This window comes from Pteropus medius, unplaced genomic scaffold (genome assembly GCF_902729225.1).
Source record: "Pteropus medius unplaced genomic scaffold, Ma_sr-lr_union100, whole genome shotgun sequence".
Lineage (NCBI taxonomy): Eukaryota > Metazoa > Chordata > Mammalia > Chiroptera > Pteropodidae > Pteropus > Pteropus medius.
Genome location: NW_024349797.1, coordinates 13093306 through 13112102, shown reverse-complemented (window position 1 = coordinate 13112102; position 18797 = coordinate 13093306). Strand labels below are relative to the sequence as shown.

The window sequence follows — 18797 nt, the reverse complement described above, 5'->3', positions numbered from 1 at the left end:
ATATAAATATTTTAGTATATTACTTTATCCTACCAAGAATTATTATTCTTTTCGTATTTAAATTAGGAAGACTTCTATGACTATTTTGGTTTGCCTTGATAAATCTTTTCTCTGAGATGTTAGTCCTAATTGATAACATACTGTTTAGGCCTTCACTATTTTATCATTATCATAAGAGTTTTCATAATGAAGAGACTTTGAGAGCTTATAATCCATTTTATATTAAAATGGAAATGGAGCCCAGGAGAAGTGATGTGCTCCAGCTCCTGTCCTATTAAGTAGTCAAGCTGACACTTGAGCTCTAGTCTTTTGATTTCAACGCTAATATTCTTTACATCATAGCATCCCCGTCTGTGAATTATAAGGGTTGGAGTCATGTTTTTTGCCCACTCAGTTCCCTTCATTACACTTCTTTCCTCCTCTACGATCTAGCATTCCAACTCAAGTGTCAAGGCAGAGTAAAGGGGAAAATGTGATCTTTCCATCCTTCTTTCTCTCTCTCCCTCCCTCCCCTAATGGGTGTTTGCATTGTACCAGGTATTAGAGAGATGTAGTGAACAAGATACTACCCCATCTTCAAAGAGCTTATAGTTTATTAGAGGAGGTAAGAGCTAAATAGACTATTACGTTTTGGTGTCATAGGCATAGTGACGCAGGGTAATCACGGGGAATTCTGGAAGCATGTAGGAATGTATGCTTGGTTCTGGTGAGTCGGTGTCACTTCATGAAAAATGTGTCTAGGTTCACTTTTAAGATATTCATTTATCATCGTTATATAAACAGTGCTGGTTATTAAATAATTATTAACACAGTCCCTTTGATTTGAAGTAACTGGCTTCCCTTAGACTTATTTCATAACTTTCCTGTTGTGCTGTTTTGGTTCTCCCAGAGGAACTGAGCTTTGAAAAATCACAGAGCAAACAGTTTGGAAGGGACTTACAGGGTTATTTACAGCTCTCTTGGGGCTCTCATGCAGCATTGTCAGTTAGAATAGATGTTCAGATCTCTCTTCTTCGTTAGCCCTAAATATAACAAAATCAGTACATCTTAAAAACTCGGAATTTAATTTGCTGGAATCTCTGGCTTTACCTCTTAAGACTCTCCGGTGCCTCAGAGTGTTTAAAGGGCCCCATCAAAGGGAGTAGTAGCCACAGTCCTCTTGTTGGGCACATAACACATTCCCATATAAAGGAGATGGGACTGAATCTTACCTTAAACCACTGGGTGAACTGTGGCAGGTTATCCATCTAGAAATAACTGATTTCTATTCAGCTACAAAAAAAAGAAAAATTGATTCCTAAAATAACAGCGTTACTGTTAAGCAGCAGTAAGCTGTAATTTTAGATAAATTCTGGTCAAATCTTTCATGCTTTGATTCCTAAATTTATGACCAAGGTAAAAGTTTTTCTCTAGATTTTAATTGAGAGCTTTGCTATCTAGACATACAGGCCTTCTATAACTTAATATAAAACTTTTAAAATGTTTTCAAAACGAGGCCAAACATTATGTATTCAGTGTACTTTAACAAGGATGTATGTTGCCAAATATCAGGTTTATCTAAGCAAGATACAGAGACTGTATTCTGAACCTAGAACTACAAAAGTGGTTCCTATCATACAGATTTTTAAAAATGTAACCAAAAAGTTAAACAATTCTTTTATCATGGAAGAAATCTGGTGTATACCACCTTAAGCAAATAATGCAACTTAACTTCATTAATGATAGAATGGCAGCCCTTTTGAAATGATGCATCTAGAAGGACACATCACCTATACCAGAAACACCTCCTCCGAATCTAACCATGAAGAAACATTAGACAGACCCATATTGAAGGACATTAAACAAAATATAGAGACTTAAAAATGATTAATATGATATATTACATTGGTCGATTTCTGTATGTGGCGTCAGCCGTTGCTCTTCTGGCATAAATTCCATTCGGTGATGTTCTGTAATCCTTTTTATATGTTGTCGTATAAGGTGTGCAAGTATTTTGTTGATGACTGAGGTTGTAAAAGGATTCTGTGGCTGCTGGGGCTGAGAATTGTGGGAGGTGGAGTAGACTGGTTGAACATCACTTTAAGACCAAAGGTCAAACCGAAACATTAAATATCTTAATATGAAAAAAATCGATCCCCTTGTGGCTGCAGGCTTTTTTTAAAGCAGTAAGATCATGCCTCACAGCCCCCGTGGTTTCTATCAAATTGTATTTGTGAGTCAGTAGAACAAATATTTACATCTCTTGAAGTAGGATCATTTGTTCATTCAACAAATTTTTGAATTAACGTTTTTTCTCTTTGGTCATAAGATAGTGGAAAGAGGATGCATTGGTTTAGGTATAGAAATTGTTTGAGGTGGTATGTTTGTACATTGGCATTTATCAATTTAAAGGTATATTTTTGTTATAGGAGCCAAGTTTAAAAAATATATTGGCCACTCAGCTCATGTAACTAATGTCAGATGGTCACATGATTATCAGTGGGTTATTTCTATTGGTGGAGCAGATCACTCTGTCTTTCAGTGGAAATTTATTCCTGAAAGAAAACTGAAAGATGCTCTTCACATAGCACCCCAAGGTGAGTTGTAGTACACACTGCCAACATAATTTCTCTGTCAAATAACTTGTCAGTAACCCCCCAAATAACTATTTTACTATTTAAATATTATCTAGCCTCATAAGTTAACAATAAAGCTTATTAGTAGAAATTTTAAACTTAAATATCAGGTCTATATGTTTAAAGTCAGATGTCAGAGGGCATGGAATATAGATAGAGTACTTTGGGATGCATTTTAATCTGTCAAATGATGAGTGAAGAAACAGTTACATTAGCAACACCAGCATTTAATGTATTTACTCTGAGAGAGATGGGTATGTAGGTTTTGTAGATAGTTTTTCTGACAAAGAAAAATTATCCAGTGTTAATTCATTTGTTACATATAGTATTTTCTAGTTATTTTTCATGTTAATTATAGGTTATATTCACTTATATTTGCACAGACATTTAAATTTGATGTAACGGTCACTGGGGAGCCAGGGAAGGGATTTAAAGGAGCTGTTTAGTTTGCAGTGAGTGGAGAGGAAGATAATCTCTAGTACGGTTTACTGACATCTGTGTCACTGGAATAGGTAATTTCATTTGATTGTTTTATGGCTTGTCTCCATGTCAGTTGGCACAGTCAGCTCTTGATCATTAATTTCACAGTGCTGTTTTGAAATTAATCTTCTTTAAACAAATGTCTCATTTTTAAAATTACAGAAAGTCTGGCTGACTCTAATAGTGATGAATCAGATTCAGATCTGTCTGATGTTCCAGAACTGGATTCTGAAATTGAACAAGAGACACAGCTCACCTATCGTCGGCAGGTAATTTTTATCACATGATTTTTCCCTGAAAAAGGCCAGTTTCTTCTTTATCTTGTTCCCTGTTGTTTGCTCATCTTTTATCTTTTGTGGCTTTTAATTTTCCAAGAAATGTGTGGCCATTTGTTTTCTGCCTTTAAGAGTGAAAGTATACTTGTGTAAAGTGTTCTTTGACAGTAAGTGTTTGATACACTAAGTGCGACTGTGATATTTGCCTATAGCTTTTGGCCCAGGACACTTCCATTTATTCCCTTTAGAATATTATCTTATGAAACATAAAAATATCATGGAACACTAAATATATTTTTCTCAGTGTGACACATAGAAAATGTAAATTAGCTTGGTCTTTCCAAGGAAGTAAATTTCATAAAGTACCTTCCTATTTAAGATAGTTGTTAAAACTTTAGTCATCAGTAGTAACCAGTGTTTGCAAGTTACCTTAGGAATCCACGAAAATCTTTGTCAACATATATTCTAAAAGTGTTTCTACTTGTGTACATTATTTCAAGGTTTACAAAGAAGATCTACCTCAGCTCAAAGAACAATACAAAGAGAAACAGAGTGGTACTTCTAAAAGAAGAATACGGGCTCCAGGAAATAGTATTCGATTACACTTTGTTCATGGGTATAAAAAAACTTTTTCATTTATGTGTTTGAATTTTGGCTTACATTTATTATCTGTGTGATTTTGAGTAGACCATGTAACCTCTCATTGTCTCTATTTTCCCATCTGTAAAATGGAAATAACAGTACCTACTTGATAGGGTTCTGATGAGGAGGAAATAAAGTCAGTTGTGGCGGCGACTTAGAATGTTGTCTTGTCTATGGCCATGCCACCCTGAACACGCCCGATCCCGTCTGATCTCGGAAGCTAAGCAGGGTTGGGCCTGGTTAGTGCTTGGATGGGAGACCACCTAGGAAGACCAGATGCTGTAAGCGTAAAAAATAAAAAAGTTAAGAGATTATAAACTGACAAGGTCCTTGCAGGTCAACCAAGGGTTACCTCGTCTAAAAAAAAAAAAATGTCTGGTACACAATAAGCACTGTATAAGTGTTTATTAAATAAATTAATTTGATGAAAGTTTAGTATTATATTTATAGAAATGGATCTCTTGTCTTTAAACAAATGAATAAGTAAAATGTAAGAGATTATCATCTCCCCTAAATATGTCTGATTTGGAATGATATTGTAGCTTATTTTGGCCTGAGCATTTTGGCCTTCACATTTTAATTTCCATAAAATGCATTTTCCAAATTGTCTTACAACATTTGGCAGTACAGGTCTCACATTTCGTCCTGGAACAACAGATTCTCCGATCCAATTCTTTTCTCCCCCTCGTGCAGTTATCATTTTCTTACCTGACTGATAATGCTTTCAAGAATTTCAGAGGATTGATTTAGCAAACGTATTTTTCCGCCAGTGTTAAAATAGGCAGTATTTCTATGCAGTTATGTTTTAAGAATTGATTTTCTTTGAAGTGCAAAGACAGGTTGCTATGAATGGAATTATAGTGATCATTTTAAAGAAGATTTGGCTACTTTTTTCTGGATGTGTATAATTTTAGATTATTTTTGGAATATGTAGTCTCATGGTTCAGTAATGTGTATAAAAGGGTATACTTTGAAACTCTTTTTCCGAAATTTTTGCCTTCTAGCCATCATTTCCCCCACTCCAAGGGTTGTCACTATTAGTTCCAGAAATATGTATGTATGTACAGACAAATAAAAATATATATTATTCTTTCCTATACTGTTTTACTTGTAAAAAAGCACCTATTTTTATTTTCTAGTATACAAATTTAGTATTGTACTTATGCATATTAGTAGTGTGCTATATACATTTTTCTACACCTTGCTTTTTTCAATCAGTAGCTAGGATTTAGCTATTTATAATCAGCAATTCATAAAAGTTTATGGGATCTGAGATATTTTTATTTTATTTTAATGGTTTAGTATCTTGTAAGACAAGAAATTGAATGACCTAAAAGGTTCCTACTTCTCTATTTGGTTCATAACTATCAGAAAAAAGGCCAAAGTTAATATATGATATGTTTTCTATATTTAGTTACAGAGGTTATGACTGTCGAAGTAATCTGTTTTATACTCAAATTGGTGAAATTGTGTACCACGTGGCAGCAGTGGGTGTCATTTATAATCGACAGCAGAACACACAGCGCTTTTACCTGGGTCATGATGATGATATTCTCTGCCTGGCCATGCATCCTTTGAAAGACTACGTGGCAACAGGCCAGGTAGGTCCTTTGAAAAACTGTGTTACATCAGGCCAGATAGTTTAGACCTTTGTTTGGCTTTAAAATTAAGTAAGTCCTCTTTTAAAAAATTCTGTCTTTTGTGTTCTAGGGAATGAAGAATAAAGAATTCTTCAGAATTGGATCTTAGTTTCATATTACAAATAAAATTTACCCCAACTTTTTCCTACAGTTTTTCTTTAAATTCTATTTCAATTATTTTAATTTTAATCTGAAATGAGTAATTCTGGCTTATCTTCCTTCTTTGAGGGTAATCTTACTTTTTTAAAATTTGCAAGTAAAAATTTTAGAAAACAAAGACTAGAAATACGGTTTCTTTAAGTTGCATTATCTAAAATAATATAACGAGTTATCTAACAAATGTTTTATGACAAGTTGCATTATCTAAAATAATATAACAAGTTATCTAATGTTTTATGACTAGTTTTTATTTTACAACCATGATAGAAACCTATTTAGATTTACCAAAGTACAAAGCGGAAATACTGAAATAGAAAATATTGAGAAAAGTCTTAACTGATACCTCTCCATATGGATATTCGTTGAGAAGGAAGGGAAGGGGTGATGTTCATAGCGTCTTACTGTGTGTAAGCGCTTTACTAGTTAATGTATCGTCTCAACTCACCTCAATGAGAGTGAAACCATTTCCCCCAGCTTACAAGTGAAGTGTAGGTTGAAAGAAATTAAATAATTTCCTCAAAGATCTTTCAGCTAATAACTAACAAAGCCTGAAGTCCTCGGTCTGTGTGAATTTAAACACTGTGTAAATGTACATTCTAGGATATGTTGTGCGAAGGGATGGGCAGCTCGCGTCATCCTACATAGCTTCCCTGAAAGGAGAGAAAACTCCTACTTTCTCCATGTTTCCTCCGTCCATTTTTGCCTCCCCCTCACTCTATCTTTCTTTTTCTCTCCTTCCTTTTCCTCCCTCTTCCATTCATTCAAACATATTTATAGAACATGTGCTATGTGCCAGGAAATGTACTGGGAATATAAAGATAAATAAGACATCATCTTGCCATGATAAACACTCATATTTCGAAGGGAGAAGACATATATGCAAGAGAAATTGTGATCCAGGGTCATAAGTATGGCTTAACCTCGGCACTGTTGATATTTTGGGCTAGATAACTCTTCGTCGTGAGGATAATTGCATTGTCGTGTGCAATGCAGCATCCTTCTACCTGCAGGGTGCCAGTACTACCACCTCCCCAGTTGTGACAACCAAAACGCTGCCACATGTTGCCTGGGAGGCAAAAGTCACCCCCTGGTAAGAACCACTAATGTAGAGACATGGCTAAAGTCCTCTTGAAACGTAATGAAGGACTGGTTAATTTTGCCTCAAAATTAAGGAAACCCTCATAGAGATGATGACGTTCGGGCTGAGTAGTTTACCTGACGGGAAGATTGGAGAATGTTTTCTTTTTTTTTTTTCTTTTTTAAAATTAATTAATTAATTTTTTATGGTGACATTGGTCAACGAAATTCAATAAGTTTAAGCTTTACACTTTAATAGTAAGGCATATATGTGCGTGCGTGTGTGTGTGTGTGTGTGTGTGTGTGTATATGTATGTATACATATATATATATATATGCACACTGTGTGTTCACCTCCCATAGTTAGATTTCTTTCTGTCACCACATATTTGACCCCCTTTACCCCGTCTACCTTCCCCTTCAAAAGTTTTCTAAGTGTGTTATATCATGTATAAAAGTAGGGGAAAAAGCAAAGCAAAACAAAACAGCTAATTTAAAGAAATACAAGTAGCTTGGACTATTCAAATCTTAGAGTGCATCAGTGGAAGAACTAATTAAAAGGGTCAGTGGGGGCCTCAGGGACATCACTTACCTTTGCCTTTAGTTTATATAAACGGTTCCTCTTAAAGCACAATTATTGTACCCATTGTACTGTGGCAGAGTTTGGACAGTATTCTGGTACTACTGGAATGAATACAGTGTAAAAACTGGTCATTTACTATAATGATTCTAGGATTTTAGGGAATACAAGCCACGTTAAAAAAAAATAAAATAAATAAAAGTATGCCCATAGGCCATCCCTGGATGTCTACTGTAGGGGAGGTAGAACTTACCATCCTAGGTTTTCAGCTGGGACTCATTAACAAAAAGATTAACAAGAGAAAAATGGTTTATTAATAGGTACAGTGCACACCATGTCAGAGAAAACTAAACCAAAAGTAATTCAAAATGGTGACTTAGATTTTAAGTGTACATAGAAAACAATAAATTTCTAGAGAAATGACAAGACAAAGGAAAGCAGTTTTAGGCTTCCAAGGGCAGCAAAATGGAAAAGTAAATATGAAGGAGGAAACTAATGGAGTAAGGTTTCTTTGTAGATTCCTCTGGTGCCATCTCTGGGCTGAGTCTCTCTAGCATAAGAAAAATCTGTATAATCAACCCGAGTCTGTCTCTAGCATAAGAAAAATCTGTATAATCAACCTAAACTTTCATGATGTAATATGTCAATTGTGTCTCAAAGATGAAAAAAAATAATATATACTATATCCTGCCTTTATGATGTATTCTGATCTCCTTCACCATCAAGCCATATCTCCTCCGCTTCTGGCTTTGGGTCAAAACTTTTCTTCCAGGTCAGAGGCTCACACTGCCTCCTCTACTTCTCCCAGTCTTTTCCATTTTTTTCCTGTCTTAAATTACAACCAACCAGTCCCATCACTATAATTATCAATTTCTAAAATAAATATTTCTTAAAATTTTTCAAAATGGAAAAAATTATTAAAAACAAAAGTATCCTTGAACTATTTTATCTGAGTGCTTTGAAATTTAGATGACAAACATAAATGGTATTCTGTTTTTTGGAGACTAGAATACAGATTATGCCTTTTTGTCAGGAACGTGATTATAATTGGAGGGGAAAGAAGCAGGAAAAAATCTTACCTGGCATCTCATTTATAGATTTCAACTTGAGTTTATTGACTGATTAATTTGGAATTTTTTTTTAATTCAATTGTTGAGTGCCACTCAACAATCTAGTATAAGAATTGGATGAATTACTGTATATATACAATTTAGATGTTTGAAGGGTAGCTCTGATTCAGCATGTCTAAAATGGAGATCAATGGGATTAGGCTTCTCTTCCAAACTGTTTCCTACTGAGACATTGGCACTGTCTAACTGGGTTGCCTAAGTCTGAGAGTCGGTCTTGTTCTTCAGCCAATGAGATCTGGGGTTGCATCTCTTATTTGCCCTGAATATACCTCGATTCTCTACCCTGAATATATATAGCTTTGCTTTGTTGTTGTTGTTGTTTTAATTTTGCTTTATCTTTACTGGCAATTCAATGCTTCATAATTTTTAATCCGTTACTATAACCAACCAACTGGTCTCCTGGTTTCAGTTTTTTTCCCCTATCCATTTTCCCTATCCACTAATTATCTTTGTTTTTTTTTCTCCAGTGTTTATAAGTAGCTTGAAGGCTAATGTCTAAACTCATTAGCTTGCAATTCAAGACATTTAGCCTAGTCTAACTCTCCAAATTCCTTTTTTTATCTCTTACAATTTACCTCCTTTTAAACTATGCTCCTTCCTTCTGAGCTATTTAGAATTTGTCCAGCATAAATAATGCTGCCTCACATCTTTTACTTAGTTTCTCCCCTTTGGAAAATTCTTCTTCTCGACTTCTGTATAACCCTCCAACTTTATCCAATTCCTCCTCTTCTTCCTAAGACTCAGGGTAAGTAACATATCCGAGAACTTGCTTCGTCTCTCCCTTCTCCCCTCATCCCTGACTGACACATGCCCCACAAGTGTGCTCTGATAATACGGTTATTCAGCCAGTACTGAATATGGTGTTTAAATTCAAGCTCCTCCACTTATTAACTGTGGAGAAATTACCTAACCTTTCTCTCTATACCTCAGTTTCCGTACCTTGTAAAATAAGAGTACTATTAGTATCTTAGAGTTATTGTGATTGTTAAATGGGTCAATCCTTATAAAGTGTTTAGAACAGTTTCTGGCACATAAGTCAGTTCTCAGTAAATGTTAGTCATCATCTCCATCATTATCATCATCATTATCATCACCATCACCATCACCATCACCATCATCATCATCATCATCATCTCCATGTGAGATATCCAGTAGGCAATTAAAATATAAGTCTTGAATTCAGAAGAAAAGTTTAACAGCAGAATTTGAGAGTCATTTGTTAACTATTGAAACTGGAAGTTTCAGAGTGAAAATGTGGAATGAAAAGACCAGAGTATTAAAGACAGAATCTTGGGCAAGTTTGTATGTAAGGGACAGGTAATGAAATTGTGAAGGAAACTCGATACTAAGGGTCAAGGAGATCATAGAACCAGGAGAGAGTGGTACTGTGAAGTTAGGAAAAGTATCAAACTCTACAGAAGTTAAATAGAAAACAGTCATGGGTATTGTTTGGCTGAATAATAATGAAATATTGGCTGATTGCAATGTTTTTATTGTCTTCTTATAAAACTAGTCTCAGAATTAATGATAATTGGCTACCATATTAGTTATTCAGGAGTCACCTTTATAGACAAAGCTATAATATCTCTTAATCATTATAAAGAAAGTGAGTACATGACCTAAAGAGATAATTAAGAATTGATAGTTTACCTGTGCATCAGCAAGCATCATGAACCAAGTTAAAAGATCAGGGACAGAGTGTTGCAATAAAATTGTTTATTCAGTCTTGTTTACTTGCTTGGTGCTTTAACCCCTCTGGTCTTTGTTACACCATTATCTTAGCCTAGATTGTGCTTGCTTGCTTCTCTTTTTATCCAATACTTGCACTTCTTGAAGGCCCAGATCAGGTATCATCTCTTCCATGAAGATTTTCCCTACAACATTTTCATTGAGCATATGTTACCGGAAGTTCTCATTCATGTGAAAATATCTTGTTTTCCCAATGAGTTTGCAAAATTTACCTGAATGTCTTAGTATTCATTGTATCTAGCATAGGAACATTGCCAATAACAAGTGCTCTTTAAACATTCTTTTTTATTGATGAAGTATAGGATAAGATTGAGGAGTCATAAAGATCTAGGACATTTGCAGAAACACTGGGCCTAGCCTCATCAGCTTTTTGACAAATGTAAGAAAATCAGTCAGTCACATATGCTTTATATTTTTTATTTGATAAATTTCGATAGCAAATATGACAAAGGCTATAAAATTATTTCCTTTTGAAAAAATGAAAATGATTTAATTGTATAAAATGACTTTTATAATTCTTTCTATTTTAGGTAGGTAGGGATCCCTCAGTTCACATATGGGATACAGAGACCGTTAAACCCTTGTCTATATTAAAGGGCTGCCACCAATGTGGTGTGTGTGCTGTTGATTTCTCAGGTAAGACTGTCTCCTGTCTCAGTAAGAATGATCAAAATGCAGAGGCAATACATAGCATTTTAATCTAAATCGGTGTTGCCTCATTTTGTTTAGCTGTGACCTTCACAATTGTTACCAAATGTATATGCTCCTGTCCTATTCAATCACGGCAATGAAAGTGTGGGTTTTCTGGCTATTTTATAATTTAACAAGTGTAGTTTTTAATACACTTTAATGTTTCTGTTAAAATGTCCATGTGGCCTCAAACGGCAGTAATATGTAGGACATACTGTTGAACCGTATGCTTGAAACTTACTTGATTTGATAAATGTCACCCCAACAATTTTTAATTTAAAAAAATGTCTACATAATATCTAAGACTTTTTCAATTATTATTACTGGTATGCATCTCCCACTTTGGACAGACCCTGATCTCAGTGTCTTATAACCGCAGAATAAACTTTGATCATATTTAAGATGAGAGCTAAGGAAAGAGGCGAGACCTGCAATATTTGTTTTATAATATTTGTTCTATGAAGTGACAATTCTAAGCTGACTTGTCAAAATAATTTCAGCTATAATTATAATTCTTCCTATTTTAGGTAGGTTAGCTCTTTGCTGTACATTTAAAAGTTTAGCAATTATAGGTCTACAATGAAAGCTGGGGTGTGGATATTAATAGAGGATTTTATATAAAGAAACTGAATTTCTACTTTCTGCTGCTCTGAATTGATAGTGAATTATTCCTAGTAGAGTTGTGGGTGAAATGTATATACATATTCAGAGATCTTGCTAAAAGTCAAGAAACAAAATGAGTAGCAAAATAAGAGCGTTAACAAGAAACAATAGTAGTGCTAATGAACTAATTGAGATTTGCAGAGAGCATGGCAGAGTGGCAAACGTTTTATTGAGCCTTTCAGCTTATACACACACGCACACTTATCAGCATGAGTGACTTAGCTCAGTTGTTTGTCTAACATATTCATTACTTGCTGCTTGATAATAGTAACTAAAATAATTAGCCTTTCCTAAAAATAGTCATATTAATGGCAATATGTAGTTGTAACCTACATCTTTTTTATTTGGTTAACTTTTCATAATCATTATGAGTTCTTATGGTGAATTTGAATGAAGTAAATATTTTCTTCCTTCTTAATTGATTTTTCCTTTCCTTCTTATTTTCTAAATTTCCTTTTTCCACTTTTTTAATCTTTCTTCTTTCTCCCATCCCAACCTGGTGGATAAGATAAATTATGCCAGAGAAAATGTCAGCAGATATGGTTAGATGCATTAAGAAGCAATTCTCCACCCCTTATAAATTCTGGTTCTTTTGTATAGCTGTATGCATACCTGATGTTTAATGTTATTTTATAAAATTTTAAATGTGGTTTAAGAATATGTACTTATGGTTTTTGTCTTCCAAATGTCAATGGTCAGTATGTCTCTCTGATTAATTTTTCTAGCGGATGGCAAACGTTTGGCTTCGGTTGGAATAGATGACAGCCACACTGTTGTACTATGGGACTGGAGGAAAGGAGAGAAACTCTCAATAGCAAGGTAGGCAAAAAACTTGATATCTCATTGGCAGAATACTGAGATTACTTTAGACTTCAAAGAAAACGAAACCAATTTTGAAATCAAGCAAACATAACCTATTGCTGCCATCTTTATCACCATTGAATAAGTAGTATAATCATGGTAAAAAGACAAATAATTTCAGAATTCATTTATAGTTTTATCCCTTGTGAGCTCACTTTTTAATGTCGCTGTAATATGACATTGGAAAAAGCTGTTGTCTAAAATTTCCATTTACAGGTAGAGTGAATTCTGTAGGATAAGCTATTATATAGTCATTGGAAAGCCTGATAAAATGCTCATTATATATATGAGTAAAAGAAAGTACATACACACATACATCACAAAGAAGCTATATATCTTTATTTTTTCTGTTATACTTTTTATTTTCTAAATTTTCTACAATGAGCGTGTATTATTTTTATAATAAAAATACTAATTTCTTTAAAAGGGGAAATAGTGAAATGTCAGAAACTATTTTTTTGACTTTCTGTTTCTTAAAGTGAGACATTAAAACACTCAAAAATATAAATTATATTTTTAGCATGTGTAGACAATGTCTATATAAGAGAGTTTAAAAGAAACTTTACATTTGGAAAGGCTATATTAAACTATAATGAAGTATTATAAAAATTTTTCTTTGACTCATTCATGCTACAAATAGCATTCCCTACGCATAGATCTATCATAGGTGCCATCCAAAAGAAGTTCAGTTCTCAGCTGTTCCTATCTTTTGATTCTATTGAGAAGAGTTACTAGTAAAATAATGACAGAAATAACAAATGTACAAATGCATGTTTACATGGCACAAACGTGAGACAAGCAGGCCAAGCATTCAGTAATGAGGTAATCAGGATAGGGTATGGATTAGGCAAAAGATTATTACAGGAGAGTTTTATAATTAAAACATTCTGGTATTTATTTCAGAGGAAGTAAAGAGAAGATTTTTGTTGTAAAAATGAACCCCTACGTGCCTGATAAATTAATTACAGCTGGGATTAAACACATGAAATTTTGGCGCCGAGCAGGTGAGTGCTTTTTATTTCTTTGAAATTTAAGAAATGATTACTTTTAAACGTGATTTAACTAGGCGCAATATGGTAGCCTAGATTGGATCCTGGAACAGAAAAAAGACATTAGTGGAAAAACAGGTGAAATCTGAATGAGGTCTGGAGTTCAGTTAATAGTAATATCTCAGACATGTTGGTTTCTTAGTTTTGATTCGTCGTGGAAACATAAGATGTTAACTTTAGGGGAAACTGGGTGAGGAGTGCTGTATGTGAGATCGCTCTGTTTGTTACCTTTGCGTCTTTTATGAAATTCTGAAATTACTCAAAAGTTAATTTTTAAAAAGGTGATTCACTGTTATTTGGTACATTTTAAACATATTTGTAATTTTCACTCCTATCCATTTAAACAAAACTTGAAATTTGTTATCTTAGTCACTTGGAATCGCAATTACCAAGCAAGTAATGCTTATTATCTCTGCCTTGGAAAAAAAAAACTGAATTTGTTTTAAAAATTTAAAAAAACGAAATTTGTTTTGAAATAAGAGACTTTGAAGTAAATAGCCTTAAAATGAAAATATTTGCAATCGAATAATTTTTTCCCCCCTTAAGTTTGATTAGACATATAGTAGACCTGAAACTGAACCATAAAACGATAAAGGTTAAGAGTTTGGTGTGCATTTCATCCTTCCTCACTTTTGGGGTTCTGATTCTCAGAGTTTACTAGTCAAGTGGGAAGTAAGTAACCACTTTGTCTGAGTAACTGCTGTCCGACCCTCTAAATACACAGCTTTATGTAAACTAAGTTAAAGATGACTTAGGTCTGAGGCTAACAGGTAGCTTCTTACCTTCTATTCCAGATGTCAGCTTTGAGAATTCCAAGTTATTAGTGTCTCCTTTAAGGACTGTGGCTGCTAAGAGAAGGGAGCCACTAAAAGTTTTTTGAGTGCAGTGATGATGTGACCTTGCTCAATAGGAACACATGCTGTGTGTATCAGAAAACCCAACCAGTGATTATCTAAACCAGGGGTGGAAAACTCTGTAAATTGCAAGATAGTAAGTACTTTAGATTTTCCAGGCCTAGGAACAAAATCAAGACTATTTTGTAGGTGCTTACACAACAGGAGAGAAAACTCCTGCCCTGCCTTACCCAGTTTGCACCCAGTTGCCACTAGCTGGAGACATTATCTCCCAGATCAGCCTGCTGTGATGAAGGGGCCTGGCAGGTTGGGGTAGGGGACCCGTGCCCAGCCTCACTGTGCCGCAGTGACACATGGATCCTAGCGCATCCTTCTCCTGCAGAGCCTTAACCTTCGCAGCTCGGGCAGCAGGCAAGAGGCAAGACAGCCCCTGCAGTGCGATTCCATTCTTAGGAGCCCAGCAGTTGCCATTAGCAGAGTCCCCCACCTGTAGATGGTGACCAGCTCAGGCCCTGGGCTGCTGCTAGTTGGCAGCCAAAAGTCAGAGAGGTCGGCTCTGGGAGCAGAGAAGGAGATGGGCAGCTGCTCCAGTGGGCGCCATGCAACAACAGGTGGCGACAGGATTTGGCGCACAGTCCACGGTCCACCGACCCTGCTCTGGATGTGTGGTCTGTGCTCTAGTAAAGGCTGGTGCCGCCACATGTGCCCTGGATCCCTTCTGTCACTGGCTCAGGGACATCGCTCCAGCTCTTCTTCCCTTTTCCTCCTGCATCATCAGCCTTCCCGCTCTCCTGACTCCCTTTAGCATACAAGTGCCCTGTTCCTTCCCCATCTTAACCCATTTCCCATTTAGAAAAAAAAAAGTGCTGCTCACTGCCGGCGTTAATTTGACACAAACACACTCTTTGCGGCTGAAGCCAATCTGGCTGGTTTTCAATGTGAAAACAAAATATAAAAGCTGTTTTTGGAGTTATTTCTAAGCAGCACTTGTTGCTAATCCTAATGTAACAGAAATGCATATTATGACCAGTATTTAATAATTTTTTTTCATGTACATTTCAAAGCACAGAACATCACACAGCGGAACATCACATTCCGCCTGATGCTACATTTTCCAGGATTTGACATTTTCAGTGATCGAGAATTACTATATTTTATAAATGGAAATGCCACTACTATATTAAAAACAATGCTATAAATAGAATGACGTCTGTCATCTGTTTCCCAAGACTATCGATATATACTAGAGCGATGAGAAAATAATAAAAGCGAGATATTTCGTGGCAAGCCTTGGGGGTGAAGTTAGGACTGTGATCCGTGAGTTATCGAGGGGTAAACACTGCAGCTGCACATGCTGCCTGCTAGTATTCTCGGGGCAAACAGGAAATGGGTTAAATAAATAAAACTGAACAAAAACTTTTCCACTCTACCCTCTAGTTGCTAATCAATTTCTCTTCTTACCTACGTACTAAAACACCTTCAAACAGTTGTTCAGACTTTTATTGGCAATTAATATTCTCCTTCTTTCTCTTTGAGAGATGTCAGTCTGGTTTTGTTGTCCTTCACTACTCCACCAACTGCCCTTCCACGGCTGCTATGTTAAGACAATCTTCCAAATACATTCGGAGTAGGACCACTTTTCATTACCGTCCATGCTCCCACCTTTACCATTTGCCCAGATGATCGAACTCACCATTCGACTCTTTTTCATCCTTGCTGCTCTTCGATTTTCTCTCCACCCAGAAATCAGAATGAACCTGTGAATAAATGAAGCGCCAGATCTTGTCATTCCACAGCCACGTTTTCCATCTGATGTAGAGTAAAAGTTAGATTCTAACAGTGGCCCGTGATGCTGCCCGTGACCTCTCTGACCCCACCTCCCACTGCCGCCTCCCTTACTGTCTTCGCTACTCCATCCTGGCCTCTCTGGCTGTTCCTTAAAGATCCCTGCTGACCCCTCTGCCTCGAACACTTTTCTCACATGATTTGCTTCCACTACCACCCTCTCAATGAGGCCTTTCTTAACCATCCTCCTCAAAATGGACCCCTCCCATTTCTTATCTCCTGTTTACGATTACATTTTCTCCATAGCACCCATCAGCATCAAACATACTGTACATTTTACTTATTTACCATATTTATCGACTGTCTCACCAGGAAGTTCCATGAAATCGTGGAATTTTGTTGTCTGTTTTGATCATAGCTCTACCTCTAGTACAGTGGCTGTTACATATATTTATTGAATAAATGAATCATGAGTTCAGTTGGAAAAATGGGCAAAAGATATCAATTGGAAATAGTCAGTAATAATAGGAAAAGATGGTAAAGCTTATTAATAATCAGAGAAATGCGAATTAAAACTACAGTAAAATTCAGTTGATAGTTCAACCCCTCAATCTGACAATCCTAAATGTTTCTGAAAGGTGGATAATGACAGGAACTCCTACTGTTAATGGGATAGTAAGTTGATGTGTCAGCTTTGGAGAACAATTTGGCAACAGATGACATCTCTTGTCTATATGCTGTTCCTTTTGTACAACCCACGGCCACTCCTAGAGAATCTCTTGCACTTGTATAGAAGAGTGTTCTCAATGGCAAAAACTTGGAAGTAAATGCCTATTAGTAGGAAAATGGACAGACCGTGTTATGTTTACATAATGGAATGTTGTATAGTTGTGAAAATGAGTTTTCTAGAGGTACAAATCAACATGTATAAAACTCCACAACAAATTGTTAGTGAAAACAAGTTGCAAAAGGATATACATACAGAATGGTATTTATAGAAAAATTTAAAACATTAAAAATAATATGACATATTGCCTAACAATTCATAAAAATAAGTAGGAAAATATGTGTAAAGGAATGCATGAGCATAATCGACATCACATTCAGAATAGTAGGGGGCGAAGAAGGAAGATGAGACTGGCAACACGTATCAGCCGTTTCAGCAACTTTATGTAAGTTAATAAGTGGATATATAGATGGTTTTTGTATTGTTTTTATACTTTTTTGTATTAAATATGTTAATAAAAAATTTGAAAAACAATCAAAAGTGCCGAGGGCTCATTAACACACTGACCTAGTATTCGTTTTATTTATCTAAAAGCTATGACCTGAAAGCCACCGTAGGTATGGCTGCCCCAGCCAGACAAGGTGTTGCTCAAGTCAATGACTGAGAGGCCCGTATTTTTCTTTGTAACTAACTCTCATTGCTGTTACACGTCTTTCTATTTAAACAGTAACAACCATAGAAAAGAAAAGGCACTGCTTCGTAATTTTATACATTTTGAAAGTGATACTTTCGTAATTTTTTTTTTTTATGAACCAGGGGGAGGACTGATTGGAAGAAAAGGCTACATAGGCACACTGGGGAAAACTGACACGATGATGTGCGCGGTGTATGGATGGACTGAAGAGATGGCTTTCTCTGGAACATCCACGGGAGACGTGTGCATCTGGAGAGACATCTTCCTTGTAAAAACAGTTAAAGCACACGATGGGCCAGTCTTCAGTATGCATTCATTGGAAAAGGTAAATAACCTAAAGATATTTTAAGTTAAACCTAATTAGATCATGGAGTGTAGAGCATTTTCACAAGTAAAGGAACATTGCCTTTCAATTTAGCTGTGCCACCCCCTAATAATCTGTGAACTGGGCTTCCTGACTTTGTTTTAATCCTCTTTTCAAACTCCTGAACACAGAGTAAAATCGGTCTACTGTTTAAAAAAAAAAAAAATTTTTTTTACTATGTGTAATAACTTATTATGTGTCAAAACTTGTTTAGGTGCTTAATATATTATCATTATATCCTGCGAGGTAGCTACTGTTATATCCTTTTTTTTAAAGGATGAGATTATGAAGCCTCCAGGAGAATGTATGTAAACTTGCTGAAAGCAGCAGAGAGCTACCTTATGGTTTCAGATAACAGAAAGTGTTCTTAAAGTTCCATCCTAGAGGTAGAATGTTTAGTGTCACTGTAATATTTTTGCAGATTCCATTTGGAGTGTAAAAAAATGTAAAGGGCTCATGCTAGTTTCCGTTCATTACAAGATATAACTTTTGCTTATACATGTTCTTTCCTATAGAAGTGTTCAATATAAAGAAGGTTATTTTAAAAAACTATTTGGATCTTTATTAACTTGAACCTTTTACTTGTATAGGGATTCGTAACTGGAGGAAAAGATGGGGTGGTAGCTCTTTGGGATGATTCCTTTGAAAGATGTCTCAAGACCTATGCTATAAAGAGAGCTGCTTTGGCTCCAGGATCTAAAGGTGATTTAAGACTTAATTCACTTTGTAAGAAAAAAAATGAATGGCTCATTAACACACATGG

At 35.7% G+C, this 18797-nt stretch overlaps 1 protein-coding gene and 1 non-coding gene across 2 annotated transcripts in view; both read left to right on the top strand.

The window, feature by feature from the left end:
• Window positions 1–18797, top strand: part of EML5 (EMAP like 5) — a 123826-nt gene that overhangs the window by 50523 nt on the left and 54506 nt on the right. The window contains exons 11-19 of the mRNA XM_039883980.1: window positions 2409–2576; window positions 3258–3364; window positions 3871–3986; window positions 5427–5613; window positions 10878–10983; window positions 12426–12519; window positions 13465–13565; window positions 17793–17995; window positions 18625–18736. Of these exons, the coding sequence (XP_039739914.1) occupies window positions 2409–2576; window positions 3258–3364; window positions 3871–3986; window positions 5427–5613; window positions 10878–10983; window positions 12426–12519; window positions 13465–13565; window positions 17793–17995; window positions 18625–18736 (1194 nt within the window). The remainder of the gene's footprint in view (window positions 1–2408; window positions 2577–3257; window positions 3365–3870; window positions 3987–5426; window positions 5614–10877; window positions 10984–12425; window positions 12520–13464; window positions 13566–17792; window positions 17996–18624; window positions 18737–18797) is intronic.
• LOC120619975 (5S ribosomal RNA) lies at window positions 4182–4300 on the top strand. The gene has a single exon (XR_005657696.1). It is a non-coding gene; the product is annotated as a 5S ribosomal RNA (ribosomal RNA).